The 25,515-nt window shown below is 31.0% G+C and overlaps 1 protein-coding gene across 1 annotated transcript in view; it reads left to right on the top strand.

Annotated features, from left to right (window-relative positions):
• Positions 1–347: 347 nt before the first annotated feature.
• Positions 348–25,515, top strand: part of Hmx (H6 family homeobox) — a 60,171-nt gene continuing 35,003 nt past the window's right edge. The window contains exon 1 of the mRNA XM_081734210.1: positions 348–1,209. Within this exon, the coding sequence (XP_081590336.1) occupies positions 971–1,209 (239 nt within the window). The 5' untranslated portion in view covers positions 348–970. The remainder of the gene's footprint in view (positions 1,210–25,515) is intronic.

The following is a 25,515-nucleotide window of genomic DNA, read 5'->3' on the forward strand; positions in this document are numbered from 1 at the left end:
TCTCTTTCTCCCTCTTTTCCCCGTGCTCATCCCCTCTCCCTCTGTAGTTATGTTAGCCGCTAATTATGAGGTGTCTCTGTATCAGCTTGAAGTTGGTGTCGCTACGCGTGCTACAAGCGGAGACACAGAACTCGACAGCAATCCATTCCACTCAGTAACAAAAAGTCTTTGCTTCGCGGTCAATGAGTCCACTTCCTCCCCTGATTTTGATGAAATGATCCTGTCTCATCCAATCGGAACTCACTTTATGCTCCAGAGAAGTTCAGATCAAACTTATGAAAGCAAACAAGACTAGACCTTATCTCGCAGCTCGAGCGCTGCACACTTTTGCTTGGTGCCGCTAGGCGAGCAAGATGGTCGACTTTCGCGTGGCAGAGAACATCAAAGTGTTTGTTCGCGATTCGTTTCCAGCAACCAATCCATGTATGGCGCCCTATCTTGTCAGCACACTTTAAGCATGGATGACAGTTCTATTTGCCGTATAATTATCTTATTTACGTTGTGTTGTGGGAAGGACTAGGGAAAGCGCTAATAATCTATAGTGGAGGATGTTTGGAATCGTTTGTCGCAGGCTCTCATTCAAACAAAGAGACCTTGTAACAAGTAACGACCTCTTGTAACGACAGAAGAGAGAGCGGATCGGAGAGGAAGGAGTAACAAATAAACAGCGGTTCTCTGCAAGGACAGACAAAACAGCTGTACGTCTTTAGCAATTTTTGTTTACTTCACAGTGGAAGCACGTAAAAAGACTTATGAAGACCTAAGAAGTGTGACAACCAAGTATTACCAGAAAACTAAAAAGAAAATCATGAGTTCGCTAAGACAGAGAAGACACAATTTCTGTGATTGGTGACAGAGAAACTACGGACAAGGTGGTGTTATTATTATTAAGTGCTATTTACAGTTTTTATTATTATTTTTTTTTTCCTGGCGGAAAAAAGAAAAGTGTTAGCTTGTGTTGGTGCCCAAAATGACGGAACCTCGCGAACTGGAAGTGTCTGTAGTGAGTAGCCCCGAATCCAGCAGGTCGCCGTCGCCCTGCCGTTCACCATCGCCGTCGCCACTTCCGCCAAAAACTACTTCATTCACCTCTTTCTCAATTTCGAGTATTCTTAGTCGATCAGAACCCAAAAGAACTAGTACACAACCTGTAGAATCTGGAATTGGGGCTTCTTTGCATCCATGTACCGACGCCAGCATGTTGTCCAGGTAGGAGGAAAAAAAATTACGTTAAGTAGAATCATTTTATAGTGGTGTGGTTGAGCAGTTCTATTTTGATACATAGATATGTACTTATTTATTTAACCCTTCTTTTACCAGTCGGAGGTAACTCATTCACCCCGCGGCTGCTATTCTGAATTTTCTAATCAAAATGCTGTAGGGCAAAGTGGGTCTCCTTTTAAGTGTTGTTTATTGTAACAAGAATCGAACAAATTAGTACGCTTATTATTATATTAATTTTGTTTTAAAAATACTTTTAAAAATACGTATACTATTCAAGCTGTTCGTTAAATATGAATGTGTATTATGAACTCTTTTTGTTTCAAAACACCATAAGGAAAAGGAAAACGTAAGGTTAAAATTTTAACAACGTGAAATTTTAGTATTAACAAATATACTGTAATCTTAATTCAGTATTCTCAAAAAGTTACTTATTGTTGACGAAGACGACATCAAATCAATTGACCAATTAACTTGTTGAAATTTCTGCTAAATAAATTAGGAACATCTTCAAAACACGTGCTAGTTTAAATTATATAACGTTTTATAAATAGACAACCATAATTGCATAGTTAATATTTTTAATAAGATTTTATATTTTGAAATATTTTGTAAAATTGAAACGAAACAAAAAACAAAATCACTTTTATATGAAAAATTCAACCTAAGATCCTTTCAACACGTGGTTTCTCCATGGAAAGTTTACATAGGCATGATCAACACAGATCATATTTTTTAATTAATCACTATACCTTATAATTTTAAGTAAAAGAAAGATAAATATAGAAAGGGGTTAAAGTACATATTTATTACTTATTACTTACACTGACACTTTATTACTTACATTGATAAATTCTCAGTGTGTTGGCCCCCTTTTATCAATCAGAATTTACTGTCATCGTAAAGTGTGTTGTTTTTTTTTCTTTCTTGCTGTTATATTTAATTAATTAATTCGTTCTTAATTGTGAAGTATATTGAATAAGTATTTTGCCGTTGTTGATGTTACTTCAATTATGTTAAATAATTACTGAAAGATAATTCGTTGACAATGCAACATCTTTCAATTTACGCTTAAGACATGACTTCGCTCTTTTCTCGTCAATTTTGATATTTTGTTTAGCTCTCTCAAACTATAGATTTCTGTTGGCTGAGAAAACGATTTTTCATTGACTGTACACAGTAGGATGTTAATGTGAATTCAACCAGCAAAACATATTCCTTATATATTACAGATAATGTAGCCTAATTCGTCCAAGCATTTCCTATTAGCCTATACTGCACTAGTACAGAAGTAATTTTGCGAGTATTATACTGTAGTAATTACTGCGAAATATATTTTTATGATTCCCATTGAGTGTTCAACATGTGAACATCGACAAAAATAATTTTCTTAACCGTTTCTTTCCAGTTCTGCAGTCCACAAATTCTTTCATTACTCATTCACTCACGAACAAAAATCTTTGTCATCTGTAGAACGCAGAGCATAATATTGAGAAGTTAATCCAAAGGTTTCTTTCTTCCTCCTTTTTTTTCAAATTTTCATATACTAATTGGAACATTCCATTGCTCCATTGTATTAACTTAAGAATAAATTCTAACCTATATATCAAAGAAATAATTCTTACTATTATGACATACTGCCTATAAAATAGGATAAATCTTAAATATTAGATAACTAAAGGAATAATGTTTCGATAAAAGTGGCTAACAAAAAGTTTGTGTATGTATACAAACTGATTTTATAGATATAAAATAGGAACTGCTATTAAGGCTGTACATCCTTCAATCATCTAGTGATCAAAAGTGTGTAGTAAACACATTTCATTGTAATCAAAAGGTTCTGGCTTGACGTCCTACTATTCTGACGGTTTCCCCATTCTCACCAGGTGATTTCTGGGTAGATACTTGACAGACTTCTGACTTTTCTTTCGGTTAGTATTAATTGTTCATGTGTCACTTTGTTAAAAATATAAATTCAATAATAATGAGTATAGAGTGCATCATTTCATACAAGAACCTCAAGCCATTTCATTTTAATTTTAAAATTAATACAAACCTAACAAAACATTATTTTTTTTTTTAGTAGATGTCATGTTACTTAGTAAGTTATTTATTAATCTATCTCTAACACAGACTATAACATTTGTAATCAAAATCAAACACCCAAGACATAAAGTGTGCAGCTACTTTGCTGTGTAGTGCACAATTCGTTTTTCCTTTTAGTTTTGTCTCCATTAAGAATATTGATTAGTATACTAGAAGTAACGTATTGAGCTGTTAGAAATTAGCCACTTAAAGGTGTATAATCAAGAAACTAGAAATAACGCATTGAAACACGTGTAATTGTAGCTCTTATACAACATGAAAAAGTTCAATGAAACTCATATACAACATGAAATACTATTCACTAACAAAAGCACCACAGTCACAACACTTTTACAAAAGTATCACTGGTGAATTTAATGAATTTTAAATGGCTTTTTATAAGAAGTTCACACTGCTTTTTTCTTTTTTGTTTACACAAATAAACTATTGTACCTGATGGCAAAAAGATAATATGTGAGTGTAGAATATTAAAATAGACAGAATTCTAAATAATCTTTATGAAGAATCTGTAAATATATGTTGTCATCTGAAATAATAATTCATAATACATATAAACAATATCTCAAACTAACGTGCACATCGATCAGTATCAATATAACTTCACAATAATTATGATGTTCCACTATTTAATTGATATTTTTTAAACCGCAAATAACACTTTTAAAATGTTACATGTGTTGATAATGATTGAGTTAGTTTTAAACAAACAGAAGTTATATTGAACAAACAGAGCTGTGAGAGGTTATGGTTATCAAAAAGACTGGTAATACTTACGTGTTTGTGATTTTATGATAACTGTAGATGTCTAACCACTCAGGTGTTATATATAATGGAAGGAAGTAAAATATAAATACTACTTCTAGCAATACCGTTCAGAAATATGTTTCTTAAAAAAAGAAAATTGTTAATAAATAGCCTAAATAGCCTAACATGACATCTACTATATTATATATATATATAAAATCTTTAAAGGTAGTATTACCATGAAAACGAGAAATACTTCTTTAAGTTCAATTCGAGACGAAACATTACAATCTTATCTCGTTTCAGAGACGAGACGAGATATTTCTCCCTGGTATGTATCAACTTATTGTTTTCATTTTTGTTAAAATTGTATTCTAAATAATAATTCTTCCTATCAATCTTATGTTTACTAAATATAATCTCAAATTCAGCCACCGTTATTGCATTATGTAGTTGACTGAGGAATTTAAATTATCTTTACTTACAAAACCAAAGCTGAAAATATTCAATAGTTTTTAATACTTTACAGAATAATAACGTTATCTATTAAAGATAATCGAGCCCATCATAATTGTTTCTCAGTTATTGAAACATGTTTTATCTAGTGTTGAAGAAGAAAAATAAAATATCGAGTAGATGGTATCTAAAAATAATAGCAACATAATGTTAAGCTAACAATATTACTTTAAGTGACCAAGGAAATATGACGAGTACATATTATGATTTTTCAGTAAAACTTTAGCGAATCACTGGTAACATCAATGAAACCAATCAATGGATTTCAATAATTTTACAAGAAATCACTGACAAAATCATAAAGTTTTTATTGTATTATTTACCGAAGGAAAAAATTAAATAAAATCTTTCAATTTAACGTTCCACGTTATGCCCTTTATGCTAGAGAGACAATGATTAAGGGAAGTGAATGATGATGGAATAATTGGTAGAATGAGAAATTGGAAGGAAACGGGAGTACCCCGAGAAAATCCACGGTCAAGATATTGTCCATCACATTTTTACTTAGGCGGGGAACGAACCAGGGACCCCATACACATCAAAGGAATGAAAGGGTTTACTTTGATATTATGTTTGACGATGTCCGAAGATCATCATTATTATAATAATTATTTTAATATTAACCATACTTCCCATCTGACGGTAGGGTTTAATTTAACAGTGAATATCTTGTTAGTATTTCGTAATTTTATTTTCATATCTTATAGCATAAAATTCATTTCTTTAGTTAAGTTATGTTAAAGTATTACTAAGTAATAGTAGAAGAAGGTACTATTTGTAATACCTATAAGGAACAAACAAATATCTGTAAGATGCAAAGAGGTGGATTTCGTTTACACATTAAAAATCTTATAACTGTTTTCAAAACGAAAGATAATTATTATAACCTAATTGAGGTTATAGATAAAAAAAACTCAGGTTTAGTTCTCATATAAATAATAAGATATATATTTCCTTAATGCAAGAACCAATATTTTCCAACAGTTTGTTTTTCATTTACTTTTTTAATTATCTCTTTTTAACTTTTTAATATATATACAGCCGCGGATCCAAGATATGATCAAGGGAGCGGCTAAACTATAGTTTCCCGCATAAACCAGTGTAAAGAAAGTATTCTTGAAGCCCATTTTATCCAGTGTATACCTGAGCGAAAGGGGGGGGGGCTATAGCCCCTATAGCCCTTCCCTTGGATCCGCGCCCGTATATATATATATATATATATATATGGTTCAACTATTTTTTATGTTAAAATTATAAAAATCATATAATTAACGAGCTCAACTTTTAATTTTTCGAATATTAATTAAGAGTACTATAGTTAATAGCAACGTATTTGTGTTCTCGCATAATCAAATAGTTGGAGTGAGCGAATCGGAGTTCGGTTCTTGGGAGAGCTATCGATATTTTTTCTCTGTTACACTATAGTATCGTAATGAACTACAAGCTGACTGACCAACAGTATCATCTTTGTGTTAAACGTTTAAGCACTTACATTTTAAATGACAACTTATTTCGTAATTTTATATTTATTTTATCTAAAATCTATTTGCTTAAATTCTAATTTTTATTTGTAGTAGTTAATTTAATTTGTCCACGGAAATGAGTTTACTTTGTAATTGGCATATTATTTAATCGTACGAACGTGCAGTAAACATGTATCTACTCGTATAGATAATAGAAGTGGGTTATCTTTACAAGAAAATGTAATTCAGACAATAATTAATGTTGATCACGAGACGAGACGAAAAACGTGAAATTTTTCATCTCACGAGACGAAACGAAAATTGTGAAATTTTTCAGCTCACGAGACGAGACGAAAAACGTGAAATTTTTCATCTCACGAGACGAGACGAAAAACGTGAAATTTTTCATCTCACGAGACGAGACGAAAATTGTGAAATTTTTCACCTCACGAGACGAGACAAAAACTATTTTTTTCATGTCTCGAAAAAGAAGACGAAAATTGAGGAAAGACGGGAAATTTCACGAATCTCGTATACAACACTAGTATATATGTCTTAGATGTCAGACACTGTTTTAGTGCTAAATGTTTCATAGTATAAAAACTAAATTGATATAGTGATTGTACAAACATAATGAAGAGCATTCATCAATGTTTAAAAAATATGCAAATCATTACTTTATACACTTAAATAACAAATATAATTTGTATGCTGTTATATCACACCCAACGTGGACCTCTCGTGATGCGGAAAGCTTTTGATAACTTCTAGGGGAAATTAACAAGAAAATCAGGGACTAGATTTTTAACACAAATTTACAAAACGAGACGAGACGATGAAAGCTTTCCGAGAATCGAGAGGAGATAGAAGTTTTCGAGAATCGAGACGATACGAAATGAGACGAGAATATCATTTCTCTTCTCGCAGACATTATCAATAATTCATGGTTTGGTTTATCTGGATAAGTCTGATATCTCTAGAAGAATTTTTATACTGATAGATATGGGAATTCCAAGGTCTATTTATTTCATTATATATATATATAAGAAATAAACCCTAGCGTTTCATTGCTTTGGTTTTATGGAAGCTTAAGTGACCAACACTTATTTCATGTTCTACTCTCACAAAGGAAACATGAACTGGAATCAATCGAACTATGCATAGGACCATTTGCTATGAAAATAAATAATTTTTACTTAAGGTTCTTCGCTATTTATTTTAAAATTTTAGTTAATAACTTATAGACAATGAGGAGTGTTAAAAATGTAGAAAGCGATCTAGCATTATCTACAAAATTCCAGAATTATATTCCAGAATTTTGGTGCGCAGTTTATCTAAACATAACTGTTAATTACTCAACTCTTACACTAGGGTCTATACGAAAGATTCTGAAAGGAATTATTAATTTATGTAATAACATTTTGTTGATACTATCTGGCTTCCTTCCCACATTTTTTGATATTTTTCATTTGTTTTTCAAGTATTTACTACAATTTAAAAAGTTGAGGTGCGCTTAGCGAACACCTTTATGAAAAATCTACTGATTGAAATCAATAATCTTGCCTATAAAATTCTGCTTTAATTAGTAATATAAGCAAACTGCATCTCTCAACGCTTTGTCAGTTAAACTTAAGTTACGTTTGTAATTAAAGATGTGTTTGATCTTAAATTGATGTTGTTCAAATTTTTATTAATTCTATTAAAGAAATTTGTCGTGATCTAATACCACAAATTATGGATGCATTAAAATATCAAATAATAGTTTCGACAAAGTGGATACTTTCAAATATCTGGGATCAATATTAACAGATCAAAATCATAGTCAATAAAAAATTAAATGTCGACTCAAAGAAAGGAATTCGTGTTATTATTCAGTTCAAAATATTTTATCGTCGCGAATTCTGTCGAGGAATTCGAAGCTTAAAATGTATAAAACAATAATCATGCCTGTTGTCTTGTATGGTTGCGAAACATGGTCGCAACGTAGACTGAAAGTATTTGAGAACAGCATCCTGAGACGAATATTCGGACCCAAGAGGAACGGGAACGGAGAATGGCGGAAACTTCATAACAAGGAACTATATAATTTATACTGTTTACCAAACATTGTTAAGTCCATCAATTTTAGGAGGCTCAAGTGGGCAGATCATGTGTCCAGAATGGAAGAAAATAGAAACGCTTTCAAAGTTTCAACTGAAAGTCCAATCGGAAAACTACCATAGGCACACATGGGAGAACAATATTAAGATGAATCTCTGAGAAATAGGAATACAAAGTAGAAACTGGATACAGTTGGCTAAGAACAGAAATCAATGGAGAGCTTTTGTGAACGCGGCATTGAACCTCCGGGTTTCTTAGGACATCAAATTACTTAGTTGGTTAGTTCTTGCAAATTGGTATTTTCCTGGAATATTAAAAATAAAATTGTTCTGTTTGTATGAAGGTAGCATATGATATCCATAAAATACGAAGTTCATTAAAAGATTCTTGAATCAACACTGTGTATCAGATGGGTACGTTTTTCTTTTCTCCACATCGACAGTTTTTCTTTTTCAGTTTTGGCTTAAAATTTTGGCAGGTTTAGTACGATACAATTCTGAAAAGAAATACAACAGAAACGTTACATTAAGAGATACGTTGTCAAGTGAACCCGATGTGCTGTGCACTATAAAGACACATCAGAGGAAATAATTGTTTGATATTTAGTTGTTACTAAAAATATCCAGAGCCCAATAAAGAAGGACATAACTTACGTATCTCGTAAATGTAGAAAACCATACCAAATTTGAGGTTAATATATATATATATATATATATATATATATATATATATATATATATATATATATATATATATATTTAGAAAATCACTTTTATATCAAGATACTTTTTTTATTTACAAAGTAAAGATGATTATATTATTCATTATTCAGTTTACTGTTAGGGATTTTCTAGTAAGGGGAATTGGATTCCACTTAGATCTTTGTAAGTATAGCCAGAATTTAGTGTTATAATGAAATCCAACTTTCCTTCATATAAAATACTTTTAATTAAGTTCTGTTATTTTTTTAGAAGTATTCATTAATGACTTTACATTTTTCTTCGTTGTTTAATCTTTTCTTATTCTTATTATGTCCTCGACTAAGAGGTTTAGGTGCAATAGCTTATTAAAAAAAATAAGTTTTGTATACTTTGTGCAACTTTTTATGGGGTAGTTCTATATCAACAACATCCACGGCCGGATTTACATACTATTGCACCCTATTATGCTTTCGGAACCGCCCAACCGCCTAAAATAAAGTAATGTAATTTCAAACATTTTCTGTCAAATTTGAAGTTGCTGTTGTTGCCACTCTGTTTTAATATATGAAAAACGATTTATATTTTGATCAAATTTTTACATTTTGTTGTAAGTTATAAACCATCAAATTGTCACCAAGAATAGCTGCAGCACTCAGTCATGGTTATACAAAGTTACAGTGTTCAAATTTCACATTTATACGGCAGGATCACTTCAAAAAGGGAAGAACATACAGTATTGTAATCTGAAATGTAGAAACGTCCACACGGAAAATTTCTAATAAAATAAATTAATTTATTCTGTAATTGATATAAGGAGGGTTAGGGGGGCCCAAATATTCCGCCCCTAGGCTAAATGATCCCTACACTACAGCCTATTCAGCCTAGGCGTAAATTCGGGCCTGATGTCATCTTGTTCATATGGTCTTTCATCTTCCAGTTTTCTTTCATTTTTTCTTTCCCGAGCTGTATGTTAGTTCAATTATAGTGCTTTCCTGTTTTCTTTTAGTACGGGAAAATATATAAGCTTTCTGTTGATTCTCTAAATAATGAGCACAGAACCATACATCAAAAACCTTGAATTTGAGTACTGCTCCTCATTTCAGCTTTGAAACTAGGGATAGCTTAAGTGATAACTACATAAATTAAATAAAATCTGATCAAATCAAACACTTAATATCAATATCTGTGTTATAGTTTCGGCACTATATAATTGTCTTCATCAAACACAATATATTTCAGAAAGTGTGATAAAGTCACTTCTAACAAGCAGGATTTTTAAAATTTTATTTTAACAATTCTAAAATTTTAATTAGATTAATTATAATTAGGTTGTTGAAAGTGATCTCTCATTTTCCTAACTCCCTATAAGCTGTAGCTTTAGATTGTACTTTCATAATCTGTCTGATGAAGGTAATGATAGGTTATGGAAACTATAACACAGATTACTACTAGTAATAAGTGTTTCCTTTGGACAGATTTTATTTTCATCGAATTTATACCTCCAATTTACATCCTTCTGATTTTCAGTCTTATTCTGACTGCTGAGAACATAAAATTCAAGGAGTTCTGGAATATACAATTAAAGAGGTTTAGTTGGTTACAAAGTATTATTATATCAATAATCATTTCAACATCAGAAGACTGATTATGGTGCTTAGATCTACATGTGAACTAGATGGATCTAGTGACATACACAAGAAGGAGTTCGCGTTTAAACCTCCCTTGAGAGCAAGATACGAAAAATTACATACGTACAAAAGTCACGTGTGTCCTAAAAAAATTTGAAATTGATTGCTTCCCTTCCTTGATGAAATTTGACTATGCCAATACATGAATCTACAGTTTAACTTGATTCAAACCATTTGTATTTCCATCAAGAATTTAACTCCTGAATTGAATCCAAAAATGCTAATTATTTAGCTAGGACGAATAGGTTAGATCAATTTTTCAATCTTTATCAGCTTTGACTTTTTTAAAAAACACATTTACCTTGTACATTTTCCAATGTGTAATAATTTTACAAACTCAAACAAACAAATATTTTTCTTCAAAATTTTTCAAATCCTGTCTGAATTCGGAAATTATTTGACATTTAAATTCTTGGCTTCAACAAGACGCAGAAGTGGTATTTCTAATTCTTGTCTTGGAAGCAATAAATCGTAGCTTGTTAAGACTTATTAAAAAAGAAAGAAAGAAAGAAAGAAAGAAATATGATGTAACTATAGAATCTTCTACTCAACAAGATAGTCTATATTTTATAATATACCAAAAGATACAACAAAAACTGTTAAGTGGTTTTCGTTAGTAACTAAATTATTTCTGTTAGAAGACACACAAGGTAAATAATTTCTAGAGTGTTTGTGTTTGTGTAGGTTAGGTGCGCATCCAGAAACCTTTGTTGGGAAGGGTTCGTTTTCAAAGTAGTAAAAAACTACACAACTCTACTTCTATATAGTATTCAAGCGTTGTTATTCCATACCTGAAAAGTACGATAAGTAATTGTTAAGTTAATTGTAAGTTATTCAGAAAAAGAATTATAGAACTAGACTGTTTCTTAAGAAACAAAAAAAGAATACTGATGAAGTGTCATATCAAATCTTCACGCAACATCAATTATTGCTCTAAAAAGTGTGAAAGTATATGTCGAGTTACGAACTTTAGGGGAACCCGGTAGACTCCCCCGCGAGGATACGCCCCTGATATAGACATTCGAAAAAAGGGGGAAAAAAAGAAAATTTTAGTTTAGCGTCTCGTTTATACTAACGACAATGAGTTATATAAATATAAATAATTACATAAGCTGATCGAATGAGAGTAGAGGAAAGTAAATAGGAGAACCTCTGAAAAATAATCAGATTCAATGTTGTCCAACAGAAATTTATATGTCTTCTAGTCAATCCAGTAACCATTAACATCAAAAGAGTTCTCTACCATTGAGTCACTTTATTCCTATTTAGACCATGTATACCATCCCAACATTTGCATTAAATGCGGTGCATAACCTTCACTTGCACTAATGCACACAATACAATGTAATTATCAATAAAATAGTGGTTTTATTCTTTAAGTTAGTCAAATAAACTTTAATTTTATCGAAGAATTACATCCAAGTTACCACATTTCGTGATTAAATTCTCCCAAATTTAAGAATACACTTTTTTGTACCTTCACCACTAAATAATAATATGAGATAAACTGTGAAGAATATGATAATTGATAACACTTGAACCAAATTTTCTTTTCCACATTACATTAAAAGGGAAATATTAAAATTAGGTCTAATATAAGTAATCCGAAGTCAATCTACAGAGTTCTATAGTGCACAGCTTGTTAGGTTACTTCATTTCTCAACATTGTGAACATCTATTTTAATTCAGTAACTGAAAGAAACCCGTGACGTCAGTCTAAGAAAGGTTATAGTAGCTTCTTTGTGTGATCTGTGGTCAGCTCATTGACTTCCATCACCATCATTTCTGGCTTTCTATAAATTGGAGTTCGTTACGTCTCAATTTGGGTAGCTCCGCAATTAGACCTATAATCACATTGCAGAATCAACAACCACAAATAACTAAATAAAATAAAATAAAGAACTCGGAACTACGTGTTCTATCGCAGGAAATAGCACTAAACGTTACCATAAGTAATGTGTTAATTATTTCAAGACTACTGCATATCCAAAGTATCTTGCAAGATAAATGCCATCCCTGATATTTCAGTATAACAGGGATTTATTCAGCAGTAAGGGTTATCACTATTAAGGGACTGGGTGGCACACAAGAATTATTTGCAAATTTTTTATATTAATTTTTGAATAAATATTAAACAACAGCGACAAAAAAGAAATGGAAATAAATAACCTCATCTTGATCCTTAAGTAATGTACACTCATGTCCAAAATTATTGTCCCATGTCTACAAATATGTTGTTGTAGGAATATAATTTGATAACGAATTCGCTCGATATTTCTTATAATGTTAGTATGTGTATAATCTGCAAAGACATGTATGGGACAATTTCCATGTCAAAAGAGCAGTAAATAAGAACAATAAAACGAAAATAAAACTTTCTAGTCCATTTAGCAACATTTTGTTTTACTCATTCTAATTTTTCTGTTTATAATTCTTTCCCTTTGAAATTTGCCACAAATATATATTTCCCGATTATATACATAATATCAGTATTAAAAGTACCCTGCAAAATCATTATCAAATTATATTTTTACAAGAGGACAGTTTCAGATATGCGACAATCATTTTAAACATGAGTGTACATACGTTTATAAGTACAGAATTGTTGAAAATCCTTTAAAAGAAATAAAAAATAAAAAATAGGTATTAATTAGTAATTGGACTTAGTAAAATGTCAATCAAATTTATAAAATATACATTATCCAATCATAATAAAACAGCGTTTCCGAGAGCTCTGTCCCTCTTGCGAGAGTTGCTTTGGTTTTTCCGTCACATTTACCTCCAAATTATGTCTTATTCCTCCTTGCTCCTCCAATATTTTCCCTTTACGTGTTATTATTCATTGCTCCTCGTAGAAAAGCTTTCTAAACAACCATGATCATCAATATTCTTCCATCATTAACAGGTCATTTGCCATAGATGTCTAAATGGAAAACATTCCATACTTAATAGGGTTCAGCTCAGTGACGTACGCAAGGATCCGCCTTGAACACGATATTGTGGAAAAATTAACAACTACATACTATATATATGTACACAAAATCACTCTTGTCCTGAAACGATACGAGATTAAATGCATAAACCCAAACCAAAGGAGATTGTAAGTTACGAAACTATTTCAGCTTATTTCATGGTAGACCTCTTTAATGTCGACCACAATTACAGCTGTCTTGACCCCTGCATCGCTTTCCTGCTACCATATCTTCTAAGACATCTCTCATAATATTCGGAATGTTCTCCCTCAACCAGTGTCTGAAACCAGTTTATTTTTCGTTTCTCCTACACTAGCTGAAATACTAGTTTCTTTTACATGGGGAGCAGAGATTTCGGCTACAGAAAAGATTTAAATTCACTTATTCCCTTGGTATTCGCATTTCAGTGAAAGTATAATAATAAAAAACTCATAAGGTCTTTTTTTTTGTAAAATTGAAAATCCCACTTCCTAACTATACGTCCTTTAATGAAAGTGAAGCTTTAGGTAGATCCTAAATTCCAAAATTAATTTTAAACGGAACAGTCATTTTTCAGATACGGTCACAAGAAACAGATGATGTCGTTGGAATATGATAATAATATAAAAATTGCCACCTTCCTTCCCGCCCCCTTACAACTGAAATTTTCGAAAACGCTGAGACACGTTGACTCTTATTTTTAATGATAAATTTTATTGTACTGTGTTTCATTGAACTAACTTCATTTGTTTGTCTGGAGGACTATAAAATCTATGGGCGTCTCTACACCAAGGTTGTATGAGAGGTGCACCTACAGCTTAATGTGAGATACGAACAACATGAGCTTTCGCCGTGAATGAAGCTCCGATTCCTCGCGTCAAGAACACGCACGCTAACCACACAGCCATAAGAGAGATTTTTAATTAGTGTTTGACGCTCAATTCCGCAGAGTCGTATTTCTCAGGAAAATTTTGGATGTTATTTGATAATTAAACAATGTAGATAATTTATTTCTTATTGCTTTATCAATAATCAAAATTTAATAATAACCATACTTGCTTTATCAATACTCAATATAATCATACTTAATCACACTTAATCAAAATAATCACATTTGCTTTATCAAATAAATATTTTAATGCAAGTATTGTAATATGAAGACAATGAATAATGTGATACTCCTTGTATATGTACTGTACTGCATTATCTACTGTATTAGTTCCTGGACATTATGAATCACCTTTAGTGCTGAAAATCCAGCTTTAATAGCTAGTGGGGAACACATGTGGTTAGAGTCTCATGCTTAACTTTAAGAGTAAAAACTTATAGGCTATAGCATCGTGCTTAAAAGATACTTCGTACAAACACACAATAAAGTGGGGCCTATAAGAAAAAATCTGGTATTATCAGCGTTTAACGAAAAAAAAAAGACCAAACATTAGACATACATCAATTGATAAATCAAATTGGGATGAACAAAATTATATAGTTCAGTGCAAAACCTTACCCATAGTAGTCGAGAAAAAAATCTTTAGAAGTAATACTATAAGAGAACTGATAGTGAAACATACTCTCTTTAAACTCTTCATCATGACACTAAGAAGGTGATCGTGCATAGTATGGTTAATTAGATATACCATAAAATTCCTGTTAGCTCTTACATTTTAATTTCCTTTTAGGTACAATGTTGTTCAAAGACAAGACATATTGTACAGGTATATCAATCGACAGATCACATCATTTTGAACAAAATAACATACTTTGAGGGTGAATTCTCATGCGTAGTTTTCGAGAAAATTAAAAAAATGAACTTTTCTGGTATTTAAAAAAGTATGGCGTTCTTTGCCAAAAATGATTGACAGTTTTTATTTTGCTGAAAGAAATTGCAATTTATTTTTATGCTGCACATGTATCAACACATACTATTACTGTTATTTCTTTTTTTCACTTAATACATATACTTCTTTATGTACATACTACTTGTAAAATGAGCAACACAGTTTCATCTATCTATCTATATAAAAATGAAACTGACTATGTTTGTGTCTTTATAACACTTGAACTGCCAAACCGATGTCGATCAAATTTTCAATATAGATGAGGTTTGGACCTGGGATGATTTTTATTATTTCACTTTGACTGTGCAACTTACAGAAGAGAGGAGATATTTTAAAATGTTCGAAAATGACGGATATTAGTGTCGAATTCATAGTTTTTGGGGTCGCTGAGATGAACAATGACACTCTTCCGATGCTGTTTAAATACAAATTCAGTCCGTAATTTGGAAAGAGGTATATATATACGATCAAAAATGACGGATATTATTGTCGAATTCCTAGTTTTCGATGTTGCTGAGACGAACAGTGACACTCCCGATACCATTTAAATCCAAATTCAGTCCTTTATGTGCAGAATGAAACATATTCACCCGTGGGAAGAAAGGATATTCCTCTAATTCAAAATAAAGAAGTACGCTAAGATTTTTATGTCTCGTCGCAAATGGTAGGACACTCTTTTCACATTTTTAAAAAAAGTTCTATATATTTAATTTAGTTCATTCTTTTCTGGAAACTTCAGAATTTTATGACTAATGATATTATACATAGAATATAATAACATATGAAGTTATCCTTTACTTTATGATGCACTTGAGAAAAATCGTGTCATTTACGAAGCTTGTTTTTAGAGCTGCAGTTTGTAATTATTTTACAAGTAAGCCATTCTAAAAAGTAAGTGATACATCTTCGTCTGCAAGCCTCACGAAGATGATAAAAAATTAAAATAGCAGTCATATGTTGTGTTTGAGGTCTGTAACAATTATATTCATTTGATTTCGGCATAATTAGCGTAAAGTGTTTGAATAGAAATTTATGAAACATTGTTTTATATCATCTAAAATAATATGAATTAAACATTTTGTTAGGAAAATGGAGTCGAGAAAAAATAGGAGAAATACTAACCCCAAAATTATATCTTAACCACTGGAGGCAAATTGAATAAAATGATTGAATAAAATAAAATGAATGATTGATAAAATGGATTATCTACTGTGTGTTTCCCTTAGTTAAAGATAATGCAATTATTAATTAGAGTAATATTTTGATTTACCTTTTATTTAATTTTGAAATTCATTTTTTTTACTTATTCAACTATTCAAAAGTGATAAAACATTCCATAGTTAGTTTATTTTTCTTTCAACTTACCACAATGAATGAATTTGGAAATTTAGTTGCTTCCAAGTTTCATGTGTTTGGTTGACTCAATTATCATTTAACTATTTTGAAATTTTTAATAATTACATTGAAGCCAGTCAAGCAAAACGAAAGAAATTGATAATGTGTGCGTTACGTATTTAAAATATAATTGAATTCAATTAATAGTCAATCAGAAAAAAACAATAGTAATGTTTACGTTTCATCACGCAAATAATAGTTGTCAGTCTAAACTAGTCTAATCGTAGAACAACGTGGTGATACCTAGTTGTAAAGCTATCTGTAGAATTCTTTCAGGTTTTAAAACAAGAGAGAACATCAAAATGGATGTAGATTGAAACAACAAAAAATTATAGTTTCATGAAATATTAAGATGATAATAATAGATCAGGATTATGCTAGAGGAAAATTTTATATTTAATTTTGTATGTATGTAAGGCCTAAGTACAACGTTACTTAAATATTTTAGTACTTTCTATAAGAAGAGAAGTAAAAACCTCTTCACCTTTTCAAGCCACGGGTCCACCTCTAGAGATATTAAAAATCACAAGTTCCAGAAGCATAATGAAAATTTCTATTATTCCAGAAATTATTTTTTTTTTTTTAATATTCTCGAAGTAAGCGTGACTTGAGCTATCTTTCTTTCACACTGTCTGCATGTTTTTCTTCCTGTCTTTTATGAATTTTCCATTATGCAGGGACATTGTGGGAAATGGGCTTAAATTTAAATTAAAAATCTGGAAATGTATCAAAGCTTATTTGTGACTTGGCATTGAGTTGAGTGGAGTGGATTAGAAAATAAAAATGAAATGAAATCTTGCTGTTTAACGTCCCACGATTATGCCTTTACGCCAAAGAAACGATTATTAAGGCATAGGAATGATTATGTAAGAATTGGTGGAACGAGAATGTGGAAGGAAACGCACGAACATAATTTTGTCCACCACAAACTTACTTGGCTGGGGATGGAACCAGTGGCCCTACACACCAGAGCTAAGCGCTCTAGCACTGACCCACCGTGCCCCCTAGGAGTGGATTAGAGTTTAACGTTCCCTTCAGTAGCGAGGCCATATGAAACGTGCAGCTACAACTTAATATAGGACCCGAACGACATAATTTCACGCCAGAAATCGAACTCAGATCTTCCGCATCGAAGACAATTAGCTTTTATTCGAGTACAGGAACCTGATCAAAAATCACATAAAAATTTATATAAAAATAATCTCTTAATCCAATAAGAATCTCTCAATTAAACTTATATAAAAAGAAAATCATTCAACTGAATGTAAGAGTTTAGTCTGATGACAGAACTTCACAATCCACTAACCATTTTTTTTTCGGAATGCAGCAGAGTGTAGCGATCCATAGGTTGAGAATCGATAATGTAAATATTGTAGCTACTTTCTTGAAAAAAAATAATAAACTAGAAAAATGACGGGTGCACAGTGTGAGATTCTGTGGTTAGATCTCAGTCAATGTGAATTTGTAGTGAACACCATTGTGTTCGTGAGCTTTCTTGCGTCTCTCCCCTTTCCTCCCGCGTTATCATTCTACCAATTCCTTTCTTTTACGAAAACGGAAAACATATAATGAGTATTAATTAGATGCATGAAGACAATATCACAAACTCATTGGCAGGATAGAGTTAGTAACCTTTTGCGTTAGAAGCGAACGTTATATCTCTAATCTGCCATGCCCTCTTCAATAGTATAACTGAAACTCAATTAGTTTGTAAGTAACAAAATTTATCGCTGAAAATAATGTAGCGACGGGAAACAGAAGTTTGATCGACGGTATTTCGATTACACAAATTGTAACAGTAAAATCAGCCAAGTGACATAAAAACAGAGGTAATTCAAATGTTTATTATTAGCTTGGGGATTGAATGTAATTAGTAGTAAATAATAAGAGAAATTATTAAGTATGTTTTTAATACAATACCACCTGGCAAATTGTATTCGATTATTACTACGAAAAAAGTAATGTATGATTTATTATTACCTAGTAAAGTAAACGGATCAATAGTAAATAATACAAAAAAGAAATTATAATAATATTAATTATACCTAGTAAATTGAACAGGATCCAAATTGTATCAAACAGGGAAATTAGATATAAGCCTTATGTGTGTTTTTACTAGCCAAACCACATGGATTTTACTTGGATGATAGGTAGACCTGACACTTCCTTCAAGGGCCGTTATTCCTCGATCTCTTCACCGATATCTTGACTCCAATTGCTCCCAAATTACCTCACGACTATAAATCAACACTAAAAGATTGACGTCTTTGTTATGAGTCAAACCTAATAATAAATCAAGGAGATATTATAAATGTTTGTATTATTTATTAACTAAAGTTCTGAGTTCAATGAAAGGTGTATGTAAAAGAAATTACTAGTGTAGCTTATGTGTTTATTATTATCTAGTGAATTGAATTAAATTAACCTTGAAAGGAAATATTAACTGATGCTTATTGTTACCTAGTAAGTTGGAAGCAATCTCTAAGGAATGAAGAAAAGAAATTGATTATGTATCTTCATTATGGTAGGTTGATGACAATACATTTACCAAACTAAAAATTGAATTTTCTGGTAATAATCCATAAAGACTACGGGCAATATGATTTTTAGTTGAATGATATGTGTGTACTCATCAGCTTCCATCATACATTATGTTTTGCTTTCAACAAGACCGATGTTCATAACCTTTTAAAGGAAGTAGCTACTTAATTATATCATAATATTAGGTCAACGATAAGTTTGACGGGGAACCGAACCCAGGATTGTCCTATATATCTATTATTAAATCGCCTGAAAGTATTGAAGTAAATCAATACCGACTGAAGTATAGAAATTAATAATGTGTGTAAGAAATGTGTTATTACCTGTTGAGTTAACATCGATCAATATTAAACCAAAATTAAATTAATAATATATATATTTTATTATTATTTAGTAAGTTGAAGTTAAACCAATCAATAGTTGTTAAAAAAATATGTTCATCTATTTATTATTACCTAATGAATCGGAGTCAGTCAGTAACATGTCGAAATCATGCTCATGTGTTTATTTTTATCTAGTGAATGGACGTAAATCAATCATGAATCAAAAAGAAGATAGATTGGTATTAATATAATACATATCTATTAAACGTGAATCAGAAAATAAAGAAGTGATAATATATATATATTTATTGTAAGTGATGATTTTAGATTTCCTTCGGGTGAGATTCAAATAATCGAGAACTGAAAGTAAAGTTACTAAAATACTTGTAACCCAGGTTGATCACAATTGGAGAAATGTCTCTGATATATTTCCTAGCTCGCGGAGAGGGATATTCCCCAGGGCAACCTCTGAAATCATCACTGTTTATTATTGACTATTGTTCTATCTTATTATTTAAAATATAAAAAATAGAGTAATTGTTTAACAGAAAATCACATTTGACCAGCATATGGATAACACACTAATTCCTAGCATCTCATACCAACTGAGCCGTATTTATTATATCGATTAACTGCTGTAAAATATAAAATAAACACCATATGAATTATTAATTAAATTACTCCAGGTGCGATGCAAGCTTAGCTTGTATGACTATATGAAGCTAAACACAGATATAAAACATGTAATCTTCTTGTGTGTTCTGTAAGCTTGATGAATTAAAACCTGCACAATATGCAAGCATATATGCACAATTAATTATTTCAAATTATATAGATTATGAACTCTTTTTGTCATTGATAATTCTTTTGTAACGTAGCAGTAATTACATTCTGTGTTTACTGTTACTAAATACTCATTATAACTAAAAGTGAAGACACAAGTTGGAAGGAGAGGAACTAACATGCCAATTGTTAAGTACGGAGACAACCTATAATTATGGTGTTATAGTAATTCTGACATATTAATAGCAGAAAATTATGTTCGCTAATGGAACATATGGCTTTGTGAAGAACTTTTTCATCTGATTATTCTACTGATATTGTTAATTATGAGCTTTCACAAAAAATTCACTTCCCATTTTTGTATGAAATAATGGTCAGCTGGTTAAGATTTTATCACATTCGTAATTATCATACTTAAAAAAAAGTCTTGTTTCTTGTTACAAAAAAAGGTTAAAACCAATTTTCATTTTGTTGTAAAAAAAATTTTAAACTTTTTTCTAAATATCTGAAGGTCATATATTTATCTCTGATCTTTCCTTTTTTGTGGGAGAGGCGGAAGAACCAAGAAAGGAAGAGGGGTTAAATATGAGCAAACATTTAAGTGAAAAAGGGATAATTTTATCACTTGAATGTTTAATCGGTTAGATGGTTAGGTTAATTTATTCTAGACTCCCTTTACAACTGCATTGTCCCGGATGGTTGAATTTAAATAGACATGTGTACTCGTGCTGGGGCAATTTCGTGTATTCTATTAATATATCAAATTTGTGATGACGTGAAGAAAGATAAAATAAGCTGTAATTCTATATTCATTACTGACGTTTATAAATTAATGTTGTCAGTCATAGGTTGATTTTTGTTTTAAGAGATAATAGTTTTTAGTCAACACATATTGGCATATATATTATAATCATACTATATATATATATATAAATTTTGATGATTATAATATTATTTCTTGGGAATTAATTTTATGGTTAATTTATTATTACAAAGAATTTACGTGTAGGCCGAATTAATTCCTTATTGTTACCAAAAGTATTGCGTCACAGCTAATTTTCATTCTTTGGTATAAATAAATCAACAATAGAATATAATTTATTATCGTTAGGTTGTCAAAAACAAATTGATCAGTTAACTTTGAATTTGCATAGATAAAGTTGGTATGGTAAAAGTGGATATGCAATATCACACATATATATAGCCTTGCTAGTATATCAATTACATTCGTATAATGACACATATATGCCACTATTACAACTACTATATATTATGCTCTTGGAACTATATACTTCATAGTTTGAAGTATGTGTAATTTTATCACCGTTAAGGAAAGACAAATAATAATATACATAGTGTTCTACTTAACAATGTATTATTCATATATATAACGAAATTTTGTTTCAGCTTAATAAAAACTATTAATCATAATTAAAAATAATTATTATTATTGGTACTAAACGGCATAGCGCCATGAATATTAGTTTTCCATGATTTCCTTTTAAATTAAAATACTAACGAGAACTTATTCTCATACATATTAATTTGTTGGGGGGCACGGTGACTCAGTGGTAGAGTGCTTACTTCTGGTGCGTAGAGGTCCTGGTTCGATCCCCACCTAAGTAAGTTTGTGGTGGAAAATATCGCGTCCGTGGGTTTTCTCGGGGTACTCCCGTTTTCTCGCACTTTATAATTCCACCAGTTTTTTCACCGTCACTCACTTCCCTTAATCATGGCTTAGCCCAAAAGGCATAATCGTGGGACGTTAAACTTAAATTTTCATTTCAAATATATTATTTTGTTCATCTAGTTGTAATCGTCTCGATGTAGCGTGGGTGTTTTACAGTTTAAATTCTAAGTTAACAAAAAAAAATCTCGATTGTGTCGTAAACTACTACCGAGGAATTACTTTCAATCATATTATTTTAACCGACCCAATAAATAAATAATTAAATAAATAGAAATAACAGGAAATGATTCTAAATTCGATCCGCTTATTTGTAGCTCTATAACTTCAACATATCGGCACCGATTTTATGTTCAGCTCCACAAGATTTATTGATTGCTGTTTGTCTCATACTTCTACATCTTTTCTTCGTTAAACGCCAATAATATTGTGAAATTTGTACGACCTCAATACGTTCTCTGAATTATTGAACAGTTAGGTAAAGTTGTATATAAACAAGGATGAGCGTAATCCAGAAGACAAAACAGTTATTGGCACTTTAGTGTTGAAAATTATTAAACGATTTTATGAATGTCTACTTTTTTTATGTTAAAATAAATTTGAAATTAGATGAATATGTATGCTGATTCATTGAGTGATGTGTATTAGATGAATTGGTATTAGAATGATAGCTTAATTTTTGTTTCATAAGGTTATAGTTTTTACTTACCAATGACTGAAATCTTCCGTTCACTAACGGCTATGACAGGACAAAGTGATTTTAGTTCAGATTGGCTCTTATCGCAACAATTTCTGAATTTCTTTACTGAAGTTTACTTTCCTTCAATCCAAATTATTCCCCAGTTGCCTCAGAAAACTGAGAATTCTGTGCCTGATCAAAAATCCAATTTGGAAAGAAGTACAGGATTAAGATAACTAACCTGTACGAAATCAAATATTGATAATAAAACCCTTCATTACGAACTCCTATATAATGTGGGTACTTTCTCTGTGTATTATAGGAAAAATCTCATAAATTTGAACTTTGCTGATTTTAGTGGAACCTATAAAAGATGGGTAAAGCTTCATGATCACATATTCTAGCCCCGCTCTTTAGCTTAATATATATCCGTTTTAAAAGCTAATCTTGTATTATTATTCAAAACTTGTGATGCAAAAATTGTAAAGATCAGAATGATAAAATTTACGATCTGGTAAAACAAATAAAATCAGTAACGTTCTAAATTGGATAAAAAAAAAATATGAAAAAACAACGTAATTTTAATTATATTATATATATTATCATCTTAAACTTTCTAAATGCATATAAGACTAAAGCTACCACATTATGTTACTGTGAACATCTGAACTCGTCACAATAAACTATTTTCTTTCTTCTGTGTACTCCCTTTCCAAGTTTTATACAAAACCAACCATTCAGGTTCAAACATTAAACATTCTTCTTGATAGTCACGCAAATTATACGATCAAAATTATCCTTCATCTTACAGATCTAAATAGTTCAGTTGTTACGTTGGAAAATTAAGCAAATTCCTCTTCTAGGTTTCTTATTCTTCATCAAAAATTTACTCCCATGGTTAAGTGGTCATTAATTAATGTAATTATGAATATAAATATAATATCCATCTCTTATTTAGCTGTACTTGTCTAAGTAGACCAGAAGTCCTTACATGAATAGCCATATTCTCTTTCGATGAAAATTTGAGTATTTTGCTTCAGACTTCACTTAAAACTGTGGATTCTGTCTGATATAGCTTTAGTGTTGAAAAGGAATGTTAACCTCCAACAAATAAATCAAATATCCATAAGTGAATGGTACAATTTATAAATAATAAAAAATTAACAATCTGAAGTATAATATTTACCTTTAATTTTCTATGTCAAAATAGAAAAGAGAAAAAGAGGATAGTAAAACGGGAGGACTTTGAGAAAACTCATGGACGTGATACGTCCACAACATATCTCAAACACAAACTAAATACAACTTTCTTACAAGGCTGTCTATAATCTTTATTATAAATTAACTAGAAATGTTACAGTTTCGGAAGTATATCACTTCCTTCTTCAGACTACTACTCCAACTGAAATCATAAATAATCTTCAGTTGGATTTCGTTTATTTATGATTTCAGTTGGAGTAGTAGTCTGAAGAAGGAAGTGATATACTTCCGAAACTGTAACATTTCTAGTTAATTTATAATAAAGATTAAAACAGCCATGTAAGAAAGTTGTATTTAGTTTGTGTTTAAGATGGACACAATGCCTTTTATCATAACATTTCTCAACATCGAACGAGAGACCCTAGTCACCTGGTCGTACCAGAAGTAAGCACTATGATTCCATATAGAATAGAAGAGGTTTAAGAAAAATAATTAATCTATCTTTATCGATCAAGTTCGGAAAGCTCAGTAAGTCGCTAATACCGAATATATAATAAAATACGTATCATAAACTTAAAGACATGTTCTTTTATTTAGGCAGATAGATTCCTTTTTTAAAAATGTCCTTTTGCCTTTTTAATTATCTGTAATACGTGCCAAAACCAAGTCCATTAGATATACAGATAAAGGGGAACATACACTGATTTCGCTGTTGTCAGATTTAGCAACATGAACAATTCTCAAATTGTATTTATTAAGGTATAAATTACACACACGTAGGTATTGATGATTGATCGAAGATATCAAGATTTAAATTAATAACATGGTGCTCAAAAAGAGTAGCAATATTTAGTAAAGTTTATTGATTTCGACGAGTAAGAAGGTGCTTAAGCGTATTAGAAAAATTAGTTTATAAGCAACATGTTTGTGAGTTCGATAAATGTCGAACGTATCTGTTGCTGAATGTTAAATGATTATTATGGTTTAAATGAGATAAGATGTTTATAAGAAATGCTGTTGGTGAAATAAAATATATGGTATGGTAACAGTTTGTGAGTAGTTTTGTATATCAGGATTTATATATAGTTAAGATAATATAACTCGAGAAACTTGGTCTGTCACGATTGAAGAGTAATTAACAAGATATCGTAAGTCTAAAGAAAATTGTCTTTCATTTAGGAAGGAAACATTTTATTTTAATAGTTTACATAGCGCAGATAGAGTTAGATACATCGGTTGCGATGTTGCCAGATTTAGTTTCGCGAACAATCCTCCATCTATATTTACTGAAATTATTAAATTATATTCTTTATAGTTGGCAACGTTGATGAAAACTTCAATATTGCCCGTTTTATGTTAGAAACAAGAACGATGAGCTGAAAGAAACAATTTCGACCTTCGTAGTATGTTACTTTCATTTCGTCTGTTACTGTAGAATATATTCCACTAACAGAAAATATTTATATTGCACAAAAATACACAAACATGTGTGTAAGTTCTCTCTAATACATTACACTGTTCTTTGGATATCTTCATCTGTACTGATTTAACTGTAGATAACTGATCTTGATAAGTAGTC

This window comes from Thermobia domestica, chromosome 12, assembly GCF_964235325.1.
Source record: "Thermobia domestica chromosome 12, izTheDome1.hap1.1, whole genome shotgun sequence".
Lineage (NCBI taxonomy): Eukaryota > Metazoa > Arthropoda > Insecta > Zygentoma > Lepismatidae > Thermobia > Thermobia domestica.